Source organism: Mirounga leonina, unplaced genomic scaffold (assembly GCF_011800145.1).
Source record: "Mirounga leonina isolate KUSES-001 unplaced genomic scaffold, KU_Mleo_1.0 Mir_199, whole genome shotgun sequence".
Classification (NCBI taxonomy): Eukaryota; Metazoa; Chordata; class Mammalia; order Carnivora; family Phocidae; genus Mirounga; species Mirounga leonina.
Window position 1 is genome coordinate 12,705,361 of NW_023270498.1, and position 20,260 is coordinate 12,725,620.

At 37.1% G+C, this 20,260-nt stretch overlaps 1 protein-coding gene across 1 annotated transcript in view; it reads right to left on the reverse strand.

Annotated features, from left to right (window-relative positions):
* SUGCT (succinyl-CoA:glutarate-CoA transferase) overlaps nucleotides 1-20,260 on the reverse strand; it is a 780,750-nt gene that overhangs the window by 405,412 nt on the left and 355,078 nt on the right. Inside the window, exon 12 of the mRNA XM_035026545.1 lies at nucleotides 7,641-7,743. Within this exon, the coding sequence (XP_034882436.1) occupies nucleotides 7,641-7,743 (103 nt within the window). The remainder of the gene's footprint in view (nucleotides 1-7,640; nucleotides 7,744-20,260) is intronic.

Below are 20,260 nucleotides of genomic sequence, written 5' to 3' on the forward strand. Positions count from 1 at the left end.
GTCCCTGGATCAAGTCCCGCATCGGGCTCCCTGCTTGGCAGGGAGTCTGCTTCGTCCTCTGACCCTATCCCCTCTCATGTGTTCTCTCTCTCTCAAATAAATAAATAAAATCTTAAAAAAAAAAAAAGAAAATAGATATTTAAAAAAATCTTATTAGAAATAGAAATTTATCCCTTTATCATCATAATAAAGGGATAATTCTTTAAGATGATATTACAGTGGTAAACATATGCATGTAACATCAGAGCCCAAAATCTATGAGGCAAAACTGACTGAAAGGAGAGACAGACAATTCACGAATAATGGTTGGAGATTTCAGCACCCAACTTTCAATAATGTATATAGGGACCAGGCGGAAGATGAACAAGGAAATGTAAACATTAAACAATGGTAATAACAAACAAGACCTGACAGACATCTATAGCATACTCCAACAGAATACACATTCTTAAGAACACTGCGAACATTCTGCAGAATGGATCCTATGCTGGGACATAACATAAGCCTCAATAAATCTGAAGGAGCTGAAATCATTCAAAGTATGTTTTTCAAACACTTTTAAATAATCAAAGTTCTGAAATTAACCCTTACATTAACGGCTAATTGATTTTGAACAGTGCCAAGAAAATTCAATGGGAAAATATTGGTCTTTTTAACAAATGATGCAAAAACAACTGGATATATCCATATGCAAAACAGTGAAGTCAGACTCCACACCTTACAGCATAGCACACACACACACACACACGCACACACATGCAAAATGGATCACAGACTTGAATGTAAGATGTAAAAATTATAAAACTCTTAGAAAATTTAACTGTAAATATTCATGTCCTTAGATAAGCAATGGTTTCTTAGTACAACACCTAAAGCACAGGTAATCAAAGTAAAAGAGACAAATTGCAAATTCAGGCTCCATTTTTAACTGCTGAGTTCTTACAGAATGTAGATTATAGAATGTACATTCTTACAGAACGTAGATTCTTACAGAATGTACATTTCAAGATCCTGTAGGCTTTGAGTACCATTTTGTACCTCTTCCTCTTTCATCATTAATCAGTTTAGAAAAGTTCTTCAAATATCAATGGTTCTCAGTCCCTGTCAATCGTTGCTCATGTTCAGTACCACCAATAATAAAATTAAAATGTTTTTTAATATAATAACTACAATAAAATGATAATGAAAAATGTTTTCATTTGAATAAATCTGTGAAATCATAACCTTTAATATTGGCTGTAAGAGAGAGAGAAACACATATGGAGAGAGTAGCTCTACAAAAAAAAAAAAGGAAACTTTCAGATATTCTCAGGTCACAAATAATTTCAGAATCACTGAACAGTAAAAGTGGAAACCCTCCATTAAATTCCTCTTAATCATTGAAAAGGAATTTATTAGTAATATGACAAACTGATTGCAAAAGGTATTTAAAAGGATGAAGAGTCCTTTGGTAAGTTGGGAGATACAGGCTTCCAGTTACGGAATGAGTAAGTCATGGGAATAAAAGGTGCAGCATAGGGAATATAGTCAGTGGTATTAAATAGTGCTTAAGTGATTAAGACATTTTGCAACTCCTTGTCAGATTTTAAACTTTTGTTAATTCATTAAATAGGATTCTTTATGCCTATTACTTCTCACTGCTAAAATACCCAGAACGTTTATGTGTAACTCTTCTTTGACACTGGACACACTTTACCTTAAACTGGACTGTGGGACCTCCTTGAATGTTTAATAGCTTTATCTTTGTTGATTCACTGCTTTCCATCATACCCTCCCCTTGCCAAATACCTAATACAAGACTCTATGTATAATATAGCATACATAATATAGTCTTGTATAGTACATACATTATATATGTGTGTATATATAGAGAGATATATATATGAAGAGAGAGAAAGGGAGGGAGGGAGGGAGAAAGAGAGGGCAAGCACGTGACAGCCATCAATTACTATTTGCTAAATGAATGAATGAATGTCTGAGTGAATAAGCGGATTACATTCCCCTTTGCTCTGAACCATGCCTCTCACATTTTCATAAAAAGATCAAAAGAAGGCTTTTTCTCTTTAACATAAATTCTACAATCTTATTTCCATCAACATCAATCAAGAAATGTCCAAGGCATTCCAGTTGGATATTTAAGTATATTTGTGTTATATTTCAAAGAAATTGGTGCCTCCAAATTTCTTAGCTATATTTAAAAAATGAACATAAAATGCCAGTAATGTTATACTATGTCCTTTATTTTTATTTGACATTTCAGTGGGTTTCCTCTTACATAATAAGAGATGAGGTTTCTTGCATTAAGATTCTTCTCAATAATGTGCCTAAAGCACATTATTTCTTCAAAAATTTAAAGTATTATTCCCAGGTATCATAAGACAAACACACACACAATATATCTGAATTTGTTCACCACCTAAAGTGTGTCATGTATGTTCAGAAATACACAGAAAATTTAATTTTTAATCTCCTTTGTCTACCAGGAATTATTTCTAGACATACTGTTTTATCTAGATTTTCATCAACTGTTTTCCAGTTGTAGGGAGCCCTGTATGTGTGTGTTTCCCAGCAGTGTTAGAGACAAGGATAGAATCGTGCTTGAGGTGTGTAAGCCCACCAGGCTATACAACCGCATTTCAACAAATATTAGCTAATGCCATGGAGAAGGCAGTCTTTAAAATGCATCAAAAACGCGAGCATGTCTGTGAATGTGCACGTGCGTGCAGGAGCGCGTGCGTGCATGAGTGTAGAAAGGGCTTGAAAAACAGCTTTGTATTTTGGGGTGCTTCTGACACTTACTATATGAATACTGAAAGCTTTTTTTTCCCCAGATGCTCAGATAGTTTGCCAGGATGTGCTAAAAAACCAAATCACTTGAAGAACATGAGCTAGCCTAGAGATTAATAAAACCTCCAACTTCACAGGCTTCCACAAATAATGATATGAAAACAACAGATAATTTTAAGCTATCAAATATTTCAATACTTCACTCTGTTTGCTTCTATGACGTATTTATCCCATACGAAAGATGTGCTCAAGGAGTTGTAATGGCCTTCTGGGACAGGAAGAAGAAGTTTTCTGTAGAAAATGTTAAATTAATTTTGATGGTGATACAAAGTTAAGGAAGGGTTGTTAAAGGATGGCTTGCTGCCACAGGGTGGGGTTTTGTTTTGGTATCCTTTTAGAGCCTGCAGGTGTTTGGCACCAGCTAAAATCAGGGCCAGCTGTGATGTTTCAGTTCTGATACTTCCCTCCCAATAGTTCTCAGAAGTGATGCTTCAGGGTGAGTCTTACACCTGATGGATTCAACGTGTGTGGTAGAAATGTGAAGGCTCTGTTAAATAACACCAGTTTGGCGACACCCTTTTGCCCTCTCTTCCCCACCCATGGGTCATGGCAGCAAGGAGAGAAAAAAAAAAAAAAAAAACATTAATCAGAGATTCGGTCATTCATATCTATATATTCTTTAATTGCGCAGTTCAGTCGAAGAATACACTTAGAATCGCCAAATACATGGTCTTAAGCAAAATGCAAAAAACAGGGTAACACAATCTCTTTTGATTCTCATGGTAGATAATGATGCTATTAAATGCTCTCGGTGGTGGGATCCATACCTATTTTTGCAGGAATCTGAATAGTTTCTATTAAAAGCTGCATTTTCTTTTAAGTTTGTTTGGGTTGGAAAACCTCAAACCACAATGTATTTTATGCACATGTTCCCCAGGGTATGTTAAATAGGACCATACTGAGGTCATCTAGCAAGTTTTTCAAACTTTTTAAGAATTCCTTTAATGTACTACACAATCTTGGCCTGATTTAAAAAAGATATTTTAAGAAAGCACTTAAAAAATGACTCTTAAAATCGATATGCAGATAATCCATATTGCATTTCTATAAAATACACAGAGTTTTCCACAGATAATTTATCACCGAGGGAGAAAAACAAACTACCACTAAAAGGTTTTTGGATCAAAATTCCTCTAAGCTATCAGTAAATACAGACCAAAACCCCCACAGTATTCTTGACTGACTTAACAGTGGATGCTTGGAGGACACTTTCAACCTTTCAGAGTCTGCAGCAGATAATCAGAGGCTAAAATAAAAGGTAGACAACGTTGCATCTATCCAAGAAAAAAAAAAAAAATCATCTGCTCTTTCAGCTGAGTCAAAAAAAAAAAAAAAAATCAAGTTTCCTCAGAACATGAGGCCATGATGAAATTATTTAGGTTCAAAATAGTTTCTACCATCAAGTACATTTTTGTCGTCTACCGAGCTCAAACCACAGATGAAGGGTGAATGGCCCACTTGATAAGCAGGCCCCCAGAAAATCCTCTCCTGCACTTTGATGCTTCTGACTTCCCTTTTTTTCTTTTTGGTTGGACACACCCCTCTTCACTTCATCAAAGCCTCACTTCCGGCGCCGTGTTCCAGGCCTGTACTTCACCCAAATCAATTTTCCGTTGAGCTACAGCTGTGCTGGCACAGTGAGCACGAGAGCCAGCCACGGGCGCCAGTGGCGGGGTCCCACATCTGAGCACAAGTGGCCGGTTCCATGCACCCCCGGGCCAAGAAACTCTACAGCTCATGGGGGAAAAACAAGGGAGGACACCTTAAACGGAAATGATACTTTTACGGAAAATAAAAAATAAGAGGAGTTTCAGCAATCAGAAATGATGAAGGATTGAGAAGTTCTTGGCACAGAGTTCGCGAATGCCTTTTCTTAAAAAGAATATTACAGCTCGATTCTTAAGCTAGGGATCCCCAACCCCAGAGCCACACTGATTTTGTTTGTATCCACCAAACAAAGGTCTTTGTATCCACCAAACAAATATAACCTTGAGCAAAGGTCTCCACCGAAGAAGGTGTTTTTTAACAAAAATATTACCTTAAAGGGTACCATTGCAACCCAGAGTTACTCCTGTGTCTTGAGCCTTTACCTCTGGCAATCCCTACTGCCCTTGATAAACATTATCTCATGTAACACAACAATATAGAGCAAAGATCCTATTACACCCCTTTACCGTTGAGAAAACTGAAGCCCAGTAAGTTTATAAAGCTGCCCAACAATTTTGACTCTGTGGTCTTAACCATTATGCGGTGCTTTCCAAACAAAGGCTATAGATAGACGCTGTCAGCCCCACCCAGGGGACGCACAATAGCCCCTTGATCATTTGGAAAACCTATACTTGGCAGAGTTTAACCAACTCATTCATTCACGGATTCATACAACAACAACATTTACTGTGTATCTGCTACCTAAGTCGATTTTAGATTTATTTTTTCAGAAAGGAAGAGAATTACTAAATTCATGTTAAATCCCTAGCACTTGGTACATAAGTACAATAAAGGTTTGTCAAATGAACTTTTGAAAGTAGTCCTAAGACATAACTCCCTGATTTTTTCACATTTTACATTTCTTCCAAAATTCAAAATGATAATGGAATTCTTTTTAAAAGAGCCAAATGTACTTACCTCTCATGCCAAACAGTCCTACATACAATGGCCAGAGTCGTCCGTGCTAATTTTTAAAATGTAACAGTATTGCATTGCTCTCTAGTCCTTCTAAAACTCCAGATAAATTTTATGTGTACATTTGGCATTTAAACTGCAAAGAACGAAAGTATATATAAAAGAGACCAACTCCACTCTTGCAACTAGGGTACAATTGTCAGTAATTATCACTGGATGATTAAGAATTTTCGATGTTAGAATAGTAACAGGAGCTACTTTTAGAGGATAAGAAGGCAATTTTCAGAGACTCCTGGGGTAGTAGCAAAAGCTAAAAATATGCTGTAGACCAATATTAGAAACTTCATGAGGGTCCAAAAGAGTTGAGATAGAACAATTAAAGTAATTAAACCGAACTACAAGGAAAAACTGGGAATGAAAAACCTAACTATCCTATATTCAATCTGAAGCAGCCCATAAGGTGAACAATTTGAAGGGTGGAACCTTGGTTCCTTGTTCATCAAAACCTAGAAAATAGGTAATGTTAGAAGATACCCAGTGATTCGTCTCAGGTTAGCCTGGTGATGGGTATTAAAGAGGGCACGTTCTGCATGGAGCACTGGGTGTTAAGCACAAACAATGAATCATGGAACACTACACCAAAAACTAATGATGGAATGTATGGTGTTTAACATAACATAATAAAAAAAAAAAAGAAGATACCCAGTGATTTTTAAAATAACGTTCTTTGTGCCTGAAAATACACAGGTGAAGCGACAGAAATGTTGATGATAAAACTCTCAGAAATGATCTCTAGGGAAACGTGCCCTCAAATCGAGTTAAACGCCAAGTCCTACACAGCTTGGTACCATTTTTAAGAAGGAAAATGATAGCAAAACCCACCCATTCCCCCACAACAACTCAAAGCCAAAGCTTGGCCTCATTCGAAGTTATGAGTGAGAACACTGGTCCTCCGAGTCTAGTACATTTCAGAGTGTGCTCACTGCTGCCTCATGGCAAGGAGCTATTAATCACCAGACATTAATCCACTGATGCAGCGAGGACCCTGTCATAGAAACCCAGTACATATCCAGCGGGGCCCTTAATCTCAAATACTTATTGGCCATTGTTTTATTATGGACAAAGCCTTGGCATATTCACGATGTTGGCAGGAAGATAACACACAGCAGAATTCCTGAATCCACTCATTTTTTTCCTCCAGTAAATATCATGAACACTGAATTAAATACACGTCAATTCTCCTTGAAGCAGATACTCATGTAAAAGATAGGTACCAAAGTTAAAAAGGTCAGTTTTCAACAAAGTTCTCCTCCCCTAGCAAATCATATTCCAGTTTCCATAATTCATTTCAAAGAAAAACTGGTTACAATATAAAGAATATTTTTAGACCTATAATTTTGAAGTGTTGGAAGCTGATAAGATATGTGAATAATCATAGTGAAAACTTCATAGAAAAATGGCATTCCTCTACCTTCTGGGATTAATATGCGAATCTGAGAAGCAGTAAATTGCTTGCAGTGATACTGATTAAAGTAATAAATCAAAAATTATTTTGATAGCCTCTAAAAATAATAATTTGAACAATGTTATAGAAAAAACTCATTTTTTCAGGTGATCCTGATTCCTGGGGCCCAAAAAGAAGCTTATAAGAATTTTTCAGTACAAACCTCTATTCAAGTACAATTGATTCTTCACAAATAATGCACTTTATTAATCAAAACATATAAAAGCCTCTCATTTGCAAAATTAACCATGACTTGCTTTGTACACTTTAAGATAGCCATCTGGTGAGATGTGGGCTGCAACTATAGAAGTTGTCGTACTTCCTTCTATAGAGAATGATCTCTGAGGGCCTGAGCCCAACCTCTCAATTATCTACATTTCCCATTTTTCAGGAGAAACAAATGTCCTGACCTTGCAAACTTTATGTAGAGACTGCTGCAGAAATATGTTAGATCTGATGGACGTAAAAGTATGATTGTAGACAGCCAGTTCTAAATTGATTCTTTTTACTTCAAACCCACAGTCTAACGTAACCGTCAAAAATCACGTTACATGACTTAAGCTCAAGGCCAATGGCTCACGTGTATTTACGTGAATCAATCTGGATAAAGAGAGGCAATTTCTTGCGTTTTTTAACTGCCATGTACTAAAAACTTCAAAAGCCAAACCTGGGGTTCTGCAAATACGTTCTTCATGTCGTTGATTGGGCCATACGCAACCCCGCTGCCTTCAAAGAGGTATAACCACTTGCTGGTCGTTTGTTTTTCAAACCTAGGAACAGACCCAAAAAAGATGCATTTTTACACAATAGTTTTTTCTCATATGGCCCTCTTTTGAAGCAACCAGTAACAACAAAACTATGTTTCTTAGGCTTTCTTTGCTCCTAGTTTTGAGAATGTCACCTAACTCAAACAACTTGACTTGTCCAGGAGTGGTAAGAATAGCCAACCAGCTCTCATTGTTTGAAGGTCCACCATTAGACATATAATCCCTCCTATTTCTGTGTCTGTGTGCTTTTTGACAGGGAGTCCCGTGGAGAAGGCAGATTGTGTGGGAAATGGTTTTAGCTGAGCTTCAACTGTTACTGTATTGAGCACCTTATAAATATAACAATATAATTGCAATTTTGAGCACAATCTCATTGTGCAAAGTGTTTTTTAGGACTCAGGCATAGTACATCAGTTTAAGGTAGATTGATATACTAAATTATTCCTCCAAACAAAAAATAAACAAATGTAGTTGTTTTAAAAGAAAGCTATATGTTCAGGGTGCCTGGGTGGCTCAGTCGGTAAAGGGGCCAACTCTTGATTTTGGCTCGGGTCAGGATCTCAGGGTCCTGGGATCGAGCCCCACGTTGGGCTCTCTGCTCAGGAAGGAGTCTGCTTCTCCTTCTCACTCTCCCTCTGTGCTCTCCCTCTCTAAAATAGATAAAAATCTTTAATTAAAAAAAAAGAAAGCTATATCTTCTACCTCCATTATATTTAAAGTACGCCACAATTAACAGCCACAACCATTGGCCTAAACACAACTTTAGCTACTTATTTGCACTATGACTTACTAATCAGAACAAATCTAGGCATGTGAAGACTGATATATCAGTTTAGCCAGCAACGCTCAAATCCAGCCAAGTCCTTTACCTCTGTTTTGTTTTTTCTGTAATTTACAATTAGACTTCACAGACATAAAAGCTTATTTGATTCCCTTTATTTTCTCTATTATGTCAAGGAAAGGGGACCTAATTCATTAATGAGATTCACCGTTTGTTTGTTTTTTTAAGATTTTATTTATTTATTTGACAGAGGGAGACACAGCAAGAGAGGGAACACAAGCAGGGGGAGTGGGAGAGGGAGAAGCAGGCTTCCTGCAGAGCAGGCAACCTGATGCGGGGCTCGATCCCAGGACGCTGGGATCATGACCTGAGCTGAAGGCAGACGCCCAATGACTGAGCCAGCCAGGCACCCCGAGATTCACCGTTTTATATTTCTTCTTCACCATTTTATATTTCTTCTTGTGAAACAGTGAAACAGAAATAAAATCTTGGATCCTCAAAGACAACAGTCATAATTTGTAACATATGAAGAATTTAGAATTACTAATTGTTAAAATAGCAAGCTATTTCTAGCTAAGTAATAATCTAGGTGAAAAGAGATTTTTTTTAAAAAAAGCATTAGGTAAAATAGATTATTGACAGCAAGCATAAGGCTTCACTACTATGGGAGGGCAAGTGGAAATATAGTAGAAATAGTGTTCACGGACTTCTACTCAGCAATCTTAGACATAGCTAGAATTAATCTTAGGTTTGCAGATTCCATGGGAAATTATATTGGAGAATGTACTATTTCTTCCACTGTTTAAAACAAGGGTAAAATCAGTATCAATACTTTGAGGGCACTTTCCTAATCTCACCATTTGGTGAATAAAGATTTTTCATTGTCCATTTTAATTACAGCCAGTAATGTTAACTATCCCTACTTAGTACACAATCAAATACTTCACTTCTACATACTGAAAAGCATTCTTTCATGGGAACACCACCATGCAAGATGAAATGTCTTACATTAATCAATTCTTCACACCTTATTTTCTTTTCAATGACTATTAAAATCATCTCCTGGCCCAGACTTCCTAAGACATATATATCACCAGAATGATCTATGCTGAAAGAATAAAAGAGATACTTTGAACCTGGAGCCTTTTCAATCCGGGTGTCAATCATTTAAGTTTCCATAAGCAGAGCGTTATCGTGGTTAACCTGATAAATTTTCAAGACATGTGAATTTATCACCACCGGACTCACCTAAGTGGCCTCAAAGACCTGCACAGAAAAGGCACGTCAAGATCCAAACAAACCCATAGCTGCAGGCTTGCCAACAGAAAACTCAGGGGAATAGCTGAAGTTTTAGTATTTATATAAGCTTTTCACCACTGGGCAAAAGAGAGGGATTTATTTTATGTCATGGAAAACAACGGATGCACTTTGGAAAGGAGACTGGGGAGCAAGACAGTGTCAGGAGCTGCAGTGGTGACCACTGTGGATGTGCGTGGGCGGGGTGTGGACGTGTTCATAAATGCCTTCAATTCAAGCGGCCAGAGACAGAATATTGCGGCATTCTGCTGCTCCCAGGGCACACATCCCTCATTTTCTTCTGAAAATCTATCTCTTGATCTAAATCTGATGTGGAATCCTTTCCTTTATCTATGCAAAAAAACTGTAAGCACATGTTTTTATTAACCACAAAAATGCTGCTAAAAAAAAAAAATGGAAAGAGCTGTTCTAAATCACTTAGGGCAAAACAGTACTAAGATAAGACAGGAAGAGTGTCCTTCGATGCAGTGTAGGGAGCCTCAAAGCTTCAGCCTCCTCTGGGAAGTTACTTGGAAACTCCTAAGACAAGTCAGATTTCATTGTGAACTTGCCAAATCAACCCATATATTAAATTTTAGATTGTTGCTGAATTTGCTTGCTGTCGATTGAATCATTTAGGTAGATGAAACATTGGTACGTTTAAATTTCTTAGCATCAAAATTTTACTTAAAGAACAAACAAAACACTTCTCTTTAGAGAATGGATTAAAGTTGCAGCCAAATCCAAGACAAGACAGAAACCAAGAGATACAGGCCATGAAGGTGGAGTTGGAAATAATTCTAATATTAATGATTACTAAATGTTGGTTAGTATATTTTGTAGCTTTTCTCCCCAAAAGCACACTGTAAGAAAAGTATTATTCTCATATGACCAACAGGAAACTCAGGTTTGGAGAAATTAACTTGCTCAAGTTCATAAAGCTTTTTCCCTCCAAACTTTTTTGAGGTATGACTGACCAATAAAAGTTATATATATTTATTTTGTACAGCATGCTTTTTTAGACTGTGGTGCAATGCAGTGATTTAATATACATATACATCATGAAATGATTACCACAATCAAATTAATTTACACATCCTTCACCTCATGGTTACCATTTGTGTGTGGGGGGGGTGTATGTGGTGAGAACATTTAAGATCTACTTAAGAACATTTAAGTATAAAATATGGCATTACCTTCAATGACCATACTATACATTTGATTCTCAGAACTTTTTCATCTTATAACTGAAAGCTTGTACCCTTTAACCAGTTCTTCCCCATTTCCCCCATATCCTAGTCCTGGGAAACCACCATTCAACACTCTGGTTCTGTGAGTTTGACTTTTTAGATTCCACACATGAGTGAGATCAATGCAGTATTTGTATTTCTGTGTCTGGCTTATTTCACTTAGCACTAAGATGCTTCTTCACTTCCATCCTCTATACCTCAAGATACATCTCCTTACATTAATACCCACTCATTCATTCCTGATGCTTTTAGCAAGAGTTTGTTTTGTCCCAGTCATGGGGATTACAACAGTAAAAAAGTCCCTGTTTTCAAAGATCATACAATCTAATGGAGAACACAGCTAAGGAAATTGATGATTTGCAATGCAAGATACCGAGACAAAAATGAGTGTACAGCCTACAGTTGAAGTACCAGAGAAGGAGACCTGAACTGGGCCTGGGGAGTCAGGAAAGAATTCAAAAGCCAGGTGACATTTGAGCCAGCTGCTGAAGGATGAGTTAGCATTTTCCATGTGGAAGATGGAAAGAAGGGTATTCCAGAGAGAGCAATGTGTACAAAGACCCAACATGGAAAGAATCTAAAATCTCCTGTACCCTGAATGGCGAAGGATGAAATGGGAAAAGAAGGTTAGAACCAGAGTGCAAGGCGTCTTGTCTGCTATGCTAAGGATATTGGATTTCCACTGGCCATGAGGCACCCAGAGAGGTCTTTCAGTGGGGGGCTGACATAATCAGGATCAATACAGGGAATGGAAGGATACAGATGAGACCAGAGGCAAAGAAACTTGACAGGAGGCAACAGACTCTCTCCCTCTGATGCATCTTAAATCTCCCCCTCTATCAATATCTTCTGTGTTATTGTCAATAATAAAAAAGTTTTTGGGGCACCTCAGTCAGTTAAGCATCTGCCTTCAGCTCAGGTCATGATCCTGGAATCCCAGGATTGAGCTCCACATCGAAATTAATAATAATAATAATAATAATAATAATAATAATAATAAAGTTTTCATTCAAAGAAAAAGTTTTCTTAATATTCTTACCCTTTTGTTCCTATCCTATTTACCCAATCTGCCACGACTGCCTGAGCCTCTGAAATTTGACTTGTTCACCAACACCTTTTCTTGCCCAATCACCAAGAGTCTTCAGGGACCACTACCCAATATTCTTTTCATAGTCCTCATCCTATCTGCTCTCTGTGCATTTGATGCTGTTGACTATCCTTTTTTTTTAAAGATTTCATTTATTTATTTGACACAGAGAGAGAGATAGTGAGAGAGTGCACAAGCAGGGGGAGCGGCAGGCAGAGGGAGAAGCAGGTTCCCCGCCGAGCAAGGAGCCTGATGTGGGGCTCAATCCCAGGACCCTGGGATCATTACCTGAGCGGAAGGCAGCTGCTTAACCAACTGAGCCACCCAATCCTATCTTTATATCCTATGCTATTGTACTTATTGGATTTTTAATACCTCTTTGGCCCTTTCTGTTTCTTTTATTAATTCTTTTACCTTTTCCTTCCAATCCCAATTTTCTTTGTTCTCTTTCACTCATCTAAGTAATCCTGCTGTCTCCATGTAGATGATACCTAAATCTTTATTTCCAGCCCTAACCTTTCCCCAAGCCCCTCTTCCTAGTTACCATGGGATATTTCTACTCAGATACACTATCATCCCCATAAACACAACATGCCCATGGATGACTAAGACTTCCCTTTCCCCTTGCCTGAATTCACACTCTTGGCTAAATTGGGAACTCTTTTTTTTCATCATCTCTTATAATTTATACATAATTGGCCTGTAAAATCAACTTTTCAACAGTTAAGCTCTATTTATCTAGTCCCACTGTTGCTACCACCGTTCAGGCCCTTGACTCTTCATACTTGGACTATGGCAATAGTTGATTAAAAACTCACTGCCTTCCCAAGGTAAACAAAGGCAAAAATGAGCTATTGGGACTTCATCAAAATAAAAAGCTTTTACACAGCAAAGGAAACAGTCAACAAAACCAAAAGACAACCTAAAGAATGGGAAAAGATATTTGCAAATGTGTAATCAGATAAAGTGGTAGTATCCAAAATCTATAAAGAACTTACCAAACTCAACACCCAAAGAACAAATAATCTAGTCAAGAAATGGGCAGAAGACATGAGTAAACATTTTTCCAAAGAAGACATCCAGACGGCTAACAGACACATGAAAAGATGCTCAACATCACTCGGCATCAAGGAAATATAAATCAAAACCACAATGAGATATCACCTCACACCAGTCAGAATGGCTAAAATTAACAAATCAGGAAACAACAAATGTTGGCGAGAATGCAGAGAAAGGAGAACCCTCTACACTGTTGGTGGGAATGCAAGTTGGTATAGCCACTTTGGAAAACAGTATGGAGGTTCCTCAAAAAGTTAAAAATAGAGCTACCCTATGACCTATCAATTGCACTACTCGGTATTTACCCCAAAGATACAAATGTAGTGATTTGAAGGGGTACCTGCACCCCAATGTTTATAGCAGCAATGTCCACAATAGCCAAACTATGGAAAGAGCCCAGATGTCTATCGACAGATGAATGGATAAAGAAGATGTGGTATATATATATACAATGGAATATTATGCAGCCATCAAAAAATGAAATCTTGCCATTTGCAATGACCAGGATGGAACTAAAGGGTATTATGCTAAGCAAAATAAGTCAGAGAAAGACAATTATCATTATGATCTCACTCATATGTGGAATTTAAGAAACAAACCAGAGGAGCATAGAGAAAGGAAGGGAAAAATAAAATAAGACAAAATCAGAGAGAGAAACAAACCAAAAGAGACTCTTAACCATAGGAAACAAACTGGGGGTTGCTGGAAGGGAAGGGGGTGGGGGGAAAGGGTAACTGGGTGATGGGCATTAAGGAGGGCACGAGATGTAATAAGCAATGGGTGTTATATATAGCAGATGAATTACTGAACTTTACCTCTGAAACTAATAATACACTATATGTTAATTGAATGTAAAGAAAATAAAATTTGATTTAAAAAATAAAACTTATTGCCTTCAATTTTCCTCCTTTCAGTAAAATGAATTTTAGTTATGTCTCAGATTTGTCCAATTGTCTCTTTCCCAAGGATTACTATCTTCTCTCACACTAGAGAAACAGACTGTTTCTTCACTGCTAATTTAGAACACAGTTGGCACTCAATATTTGCTGAATGAATAGGCAACTAATTGGTCACAATAAGAGAGTCTCAGTCACATTAGCTTGAATAAATGGAGTGGATTACTTTCTCCCAAAATCTTGCTGAGACTAGGTTTATTTAGACATTGTGGTTGGGAGAAGAAAGACAATTTGAAGGGTTTTGGTTTAAATGTAGTATCACAGTATCACCTCTTTTCTTTCTTATTCCACACTGGTCTCTAAATTCTTCATAGAAATATGTCTTATGAAAAATAAATTTCGGGGCACCTGGGTGGCTCAGTCGTTAAGCGTCTGCCTTCGGCTCAGGTCATGATCCCAGGGACCTGAGATTGAGCCCCGCATCGGGCTCCCTGCTCCGCGGGAAGCCTACTTCTCTCTCTCTCCCTGCTTGTGTTCCCTCTCTCGCTGTGTCTCTCTCTGTCAAATAAATAAATAAAATCTTTAAAAAAAAATTAAATAAAATTAAATAAATAAATAAATAAATAAATTTCAAGTTCCCAACAACTAACTTACAAACACAATATTTCGATTTAGGGACTATGTTATAAGAAAATCATAAGATCTTAGGAATTCTAAAGACCTTAAAAATTATCTATTGTTTGGGGCGTCTGGGTGGCTCCATCAATTTTGCATCCAACTCTTGGTTTCGGCTGAGGTCCTGATCACATGGCTCGTGATCGGTTCCCATGCTCAGTGGGAGTCTGCTTGGATATTCTCTCCCTCTGTCCCTTCCCCCACTTATGCACACACTCTCTTTCTCTCTCTCAAATCAATAAATAAATCTTTAAAAATATTATCTATTGTTTACTGTGTCCTACAAAGCCATCCTATGGTGTGCACTGAAAGTATTTCTAGTAATAAGGAGCACACTGGCAGCCCAATTACTAAAAGTATTGAAACACAGGAAGTGTGCTACAATAGAAAAGGCAGGAGATGTGGATAGATCTGGGTTTGAGTCACAGCCCCAGCACCTCCCACCTATATGACCTTAATAAAATTATCCATTAATAACATACACAATTTTTCAACTCAAATCTTAACTCTCAGAACAATCCTGTGAGATAAGTATCATCATTATACTCATTTGAAACATGAGCAAACCAAGGTTTAGAGAGTTTAAGTAACCTTTTTAAGTCATATCAACATTAAGTAGTCAAGCCGGAAGTCTATCTTGGGTTCCAAGCCCATGTGTTTCATTACTTTCTACTGCTTGACTCTAGGTAGCAAAGTCCAGACAGCAGACCAGACAAAGCTCTGTGAGTCATGGGCTGCCAAAGACCAGACCCACAGAGGGCTTAAAAAGGAGTAGTTGAAGCCTAGCATCTTGACGTTACTATTAACTGAGAATCTTTTATGTACCAAACACCATAGGAAATACTTTGCATATATTATTTCTAGTCATCACAATCCTGTGAGATGAGTTTTGTGATTAAGGCATAGAAAAGTCAAGTAGGGAGGTATATGTAAGAGAAATCTATCAGCTCAAATCTATCAGCTGGTTGGATCTTGAACTGGTCTTTATGCTCGTTCAGTAGGGTAGACTGGCTAGAAGTCAGCATCAACCCAATCAAGTCCAACACACAGTGCCACCCTTAGGTCACGGCAAATCAGAGTTGGGGGACAGAGGGAAGTTAACCCTGTACTGGGTGAGTCACCTAGGCTCCAGTATTCCCAATTTCTTTCCCACTGACCATTGATCAAATCTATGGTCCCGTAATGTCTCATAATATTGATGACCATATTCCAATCTGATCTTTTCAAGAATCTTATGAGAAAGGACAAGTTATCCTTATTTTGAAGATGAAAACATTAAAGCATAATTGAGACTCATACTCCAGTCTTTGTATTCCAGGCTCAGAACTCATCTCACTATGCACTGCTGTCATTTATGAAAGATAATAAACAAATCAATAGATGAAATGTATTTCCTAACCTCACCTAGCTTTGTGATGGTGGGTAAGTTGTTTAATTTCTCTGAGCTCCAACTTTCTCATCCACTATAAGAAAATTATACTTGTAGATTCCTTAACACAGCACCCAGCACATAGTATCTAATAACTGCTATTTCACTTAGGAGTAATGTCACTTACACTAAAAATAAATGATAATAATAAAATATGTCCAAAATTGCAAATCCAAGGAATTTTAACAGTTTATATAGCAGATCCTAATTACTGTTGATCATCTCTCAAGACATTCTATGGTTATAAAAGTATAAGTATACATACATGAAATCATTATGTTGTGCACCTAAAACTAATATAATATTACACATCAATTACAGTTGACCCTTAAACAACATTGGTTTGAACGATGTGGGTCCACTTATACACAGATATTTTTTTCGACAGATACAATACTGTAAATGATTTTCTCTTCCTTATGATTTTTCTTAAAACGTTTTCTTTTCTCTAGCTTATTTTATTGTAAGAATACAGTATATAATACATATAACATGCAAAATGAGTTAATCAGTTGCTTACATTATCAGTAAGGCTTCTAGTCAACAGTAGGCTATTACTAGTTAAATATTGGGGTGGTCAAAAGTTATACACAGATCTCAACTGTGTGGGGGTCTGGCAACCCTGACCACCATGTTGTTCAATGGTCAACTGTATATCTCAATCAAAAACTATTTTTAATTTTAAAGATAAAAAGTCAAAGTCCAAGACTTTGTATATACATGCTACCTTGTTACTGCTTTTTCTAGGAAATATCAGTGTTTGTACTGAAGGCTCTAGGGGATTGGTGATGAACACCAGCGTCAGGAATCTCCATTGGTCTTCATTATACCTGGAAATCCTATAGTAGCTAGTGACAATGCAGAGATTTCAAGCTAAGCAGGGAGTAATAAAGCAAACACAATTCACCAGGCTAGCAAGCAGGAGAGCTGAAGTTTAAAGAGGTACCAACATCAATATAGCTTGTAGAGAAGCCACAGAGGTTAAATCTTGTCTTTTTGTCTCATCCTAGTGGTTCAGAGGAAGTCCAAAGTCTCAACTCCTGTTGGTAATAAAAGAGAATGCCTACTGGGAGTCATGCTATGTCCATAACTAGATGAGGTCTCATTTCCCTAAGAGGTCCTTAGGTGCCCCTGGCCCAAATCTGGTGATTTAAAAGTCAGTGACGGCAACTTGGAACCTTTGCCCTTTATCTTTACCTCCCACTAGACTTTGTGAGATGCTCAGAGACACTTTCTTCCATGATCTTTAGAGTTTCTTGAGCAAAGAATATGGCAAGATTTGTGGCAAAAGTAAAATCATATCCTTCTTGGTTTCATCAATCTTTCCCCACTTTTGGGTCAGAACAGAAAAGTATTTCAAGGATAAACTATATACAGAGACTCTGTGACAAGACTTTAAATCTTTGAATCCCCTCAATCATTTTTCCACATAAAAATTCAGGACTCAAAAATGTAAGTTATTTTGGGGTTCTAGTTAGTTGTATTTTCAGAGAGGTTTTATATGAAAATCCAAATGTAACTGAACTAACATTGGAATACGACTTTATGTTGTAAAAGCAATCTTCAACACACACAATGATTTATTCATATAATTGGAAATATGAATCAATTTGCAAAAAAAAATCATATTTTTGCATAAGTAGAAAAGTATACCTGGTCTCGTTGCTATACTGTTTCTACGGTAGAGTTGTAGATTTGCCAACCATGGTTTTCTGAAAATATGTTTCAAAATTTATATACCCAGAACCCATAATCTTTTAAAATTTGTACACATTAGTTCCATCCCCTTATATAAGTAAATATAAATACATTTGTGGATTTCCCCTAAGAGTGGCTCTCCAGAATAGTGGAGAAAAACTTCTCTTCACACCCCACCTTCTTGATTTATGAAAGACTGTGCCTTTAAACTCCAAGTAATTTTGCAAAAAACCAGAAAGCTAAATAAATATCTTGCAGAGCCTTAACAAAAACAATGGAGAATTGCAAAATACATTACACTGGAAGATAGTAAAAACTGAATACAACTTTGTAAAGATAGGCTGTCCACATAACATAAAAGTTTTCAGAAGAGTTTATTTCAGTATCATAGCAATGCTTCCCTAACATTTTTAAAAGAAAATTCAGGAATATTATCCACTAGAGTTAGTTCTTTATTAAGTTTATTTTTTATTTTACTCTTGTAAAATATTTCAACCATGCCAAACAGTGCATGAAAACTATGAAAGAAACAAACTGAGGTTGCTGGAGTGGTGGGGGAGGAGGGATGGGGTGGCTGGGTGATAGACATTGGGAAGGGTATGTGCTATGGTGAGCGCTGTTAATTGTGTAAGACTGTTGAATCACAGACCTGTACCTCTGAAACAAATAATACATTATATGTTAAAAAAAAAAAAAAAGAAGAAGAAGAAGAAGATAGCAGGAAGGGAAAAACGAAGGAAGGGAAATTGGAAGGGGAGACGAACAATGAGAGACTATGGACTCTGAGAAACAAACTGAGGGTTCTGGGGGTGGGGGGGTGGGGGGTTGGGTTAGCCTGGTGATGGGTATTAAAGAGGGCACGTTCTGCATGGAACACTGGGTGTTATATGCAAACAATGAATCATGGAACACTACATCAAAAACTAATGATGTAATGTATGGTGATTAACATAACATAATAAAAAAAAAAGAAAACTATGAAAGAGAAAACTAAAGAAAAGAAAATAATACAAATACTTATGTCCCCTCAACCACCCTCATCATTAGAATCTTAACATTTTAGCATATTTGCTTCACATCTTTAAGGAACAAAATATTACCAACACAGGTGAAGCTCCTTTTGTCCCTCTCCTTTACCTTATTGTCCTTTTTATTCTCTTCAGAACAATTTTATATATGTGTATGTATCTGTTTGGATTAATCCATGAGCAATATAAGGTATCATGTGGGCTTTTAAACTTTATACCAGAATTTGCTTTCTTATTGAACATTTTAATTTTAAGATCTATCTGTACTCATACATAAGGATTTGGCTCAAGTGTTTTATCCACTGGGTGCATTCCTGTGTGAATATTCCACAGTTTATCTTTTCTCCTACTTATGGTCCATCATTGTTCCCAGTCTCTTACTGATACCCACAACACTTCAATGGAACCTTATACATTTCTCTGTCTATTCCAATAGGATTGATTCCCTAAGGTATATATGGAGAAGCAGAATTGCTGAGTCATAAAGTAGACACATCATCAGCTGTATTAGATTTTGCCAGACTGTTCTCCAAAGAGCTTAGTGCCGATTTTTGCTTCTTCTGTGCTCCATATTCTCATCAACTTTTGTTAGTCAGGCTAAAGTTTTGTCATTCGTGTAGAGGTAAAATAGTATCTGATGGTTACTTTAAATTAAATTGCATTTCTCACAAATGAAGAAATTAAACATGTTTTCAGAAGCTTAAAGGCTATTAGATGGGTTTTGTTTTTTTCTTTTCTTTCCTCTTCGTATTTTTTGCACATTTCTCAGTTGGACTATTTTTCTTTTTTTATGGATTTATGCATTTTAAATTTCTTCTAGACTATAGCTCATCTTTTAGCCTTATTTACCTTTTCATACAGAAGCTATTAATTTTAATGCAGACAAATCATGATTCTTGTCCTGTAAGGTTTTTGCTTTTCATGTTGACTTAAGAAGTAGTTTCTACCTTGTAAGCTTGTCATGAGGAATTAAATGTAAAGGTGTATATAACAGTGCATGGTACAAGTTAGTGCTACATAAGTTACATTAAATAAATAAAACTACACTTTATGAAAATGGAAACTGTTGGCAAGGAGGGGGAAGAAACTAGAAGTTTTGGAAACAAAAATTTGGTACAGGGCTACATTTCATAAATGGAGCCTACAGATAATGTCTCTTTGGACAAATCTGAGCAAACCCAAATCAAACCAATAGGATTCCACAAGACGCGGGCTGCAGTCTACAAAGCAGTAACTATAAACAGGCCTGTGACACTTCTAGAACCCACAGACAAACAGCTGTAATTAGTTGGTCAGGCGTTTGTACCGTAAACAGAACCAC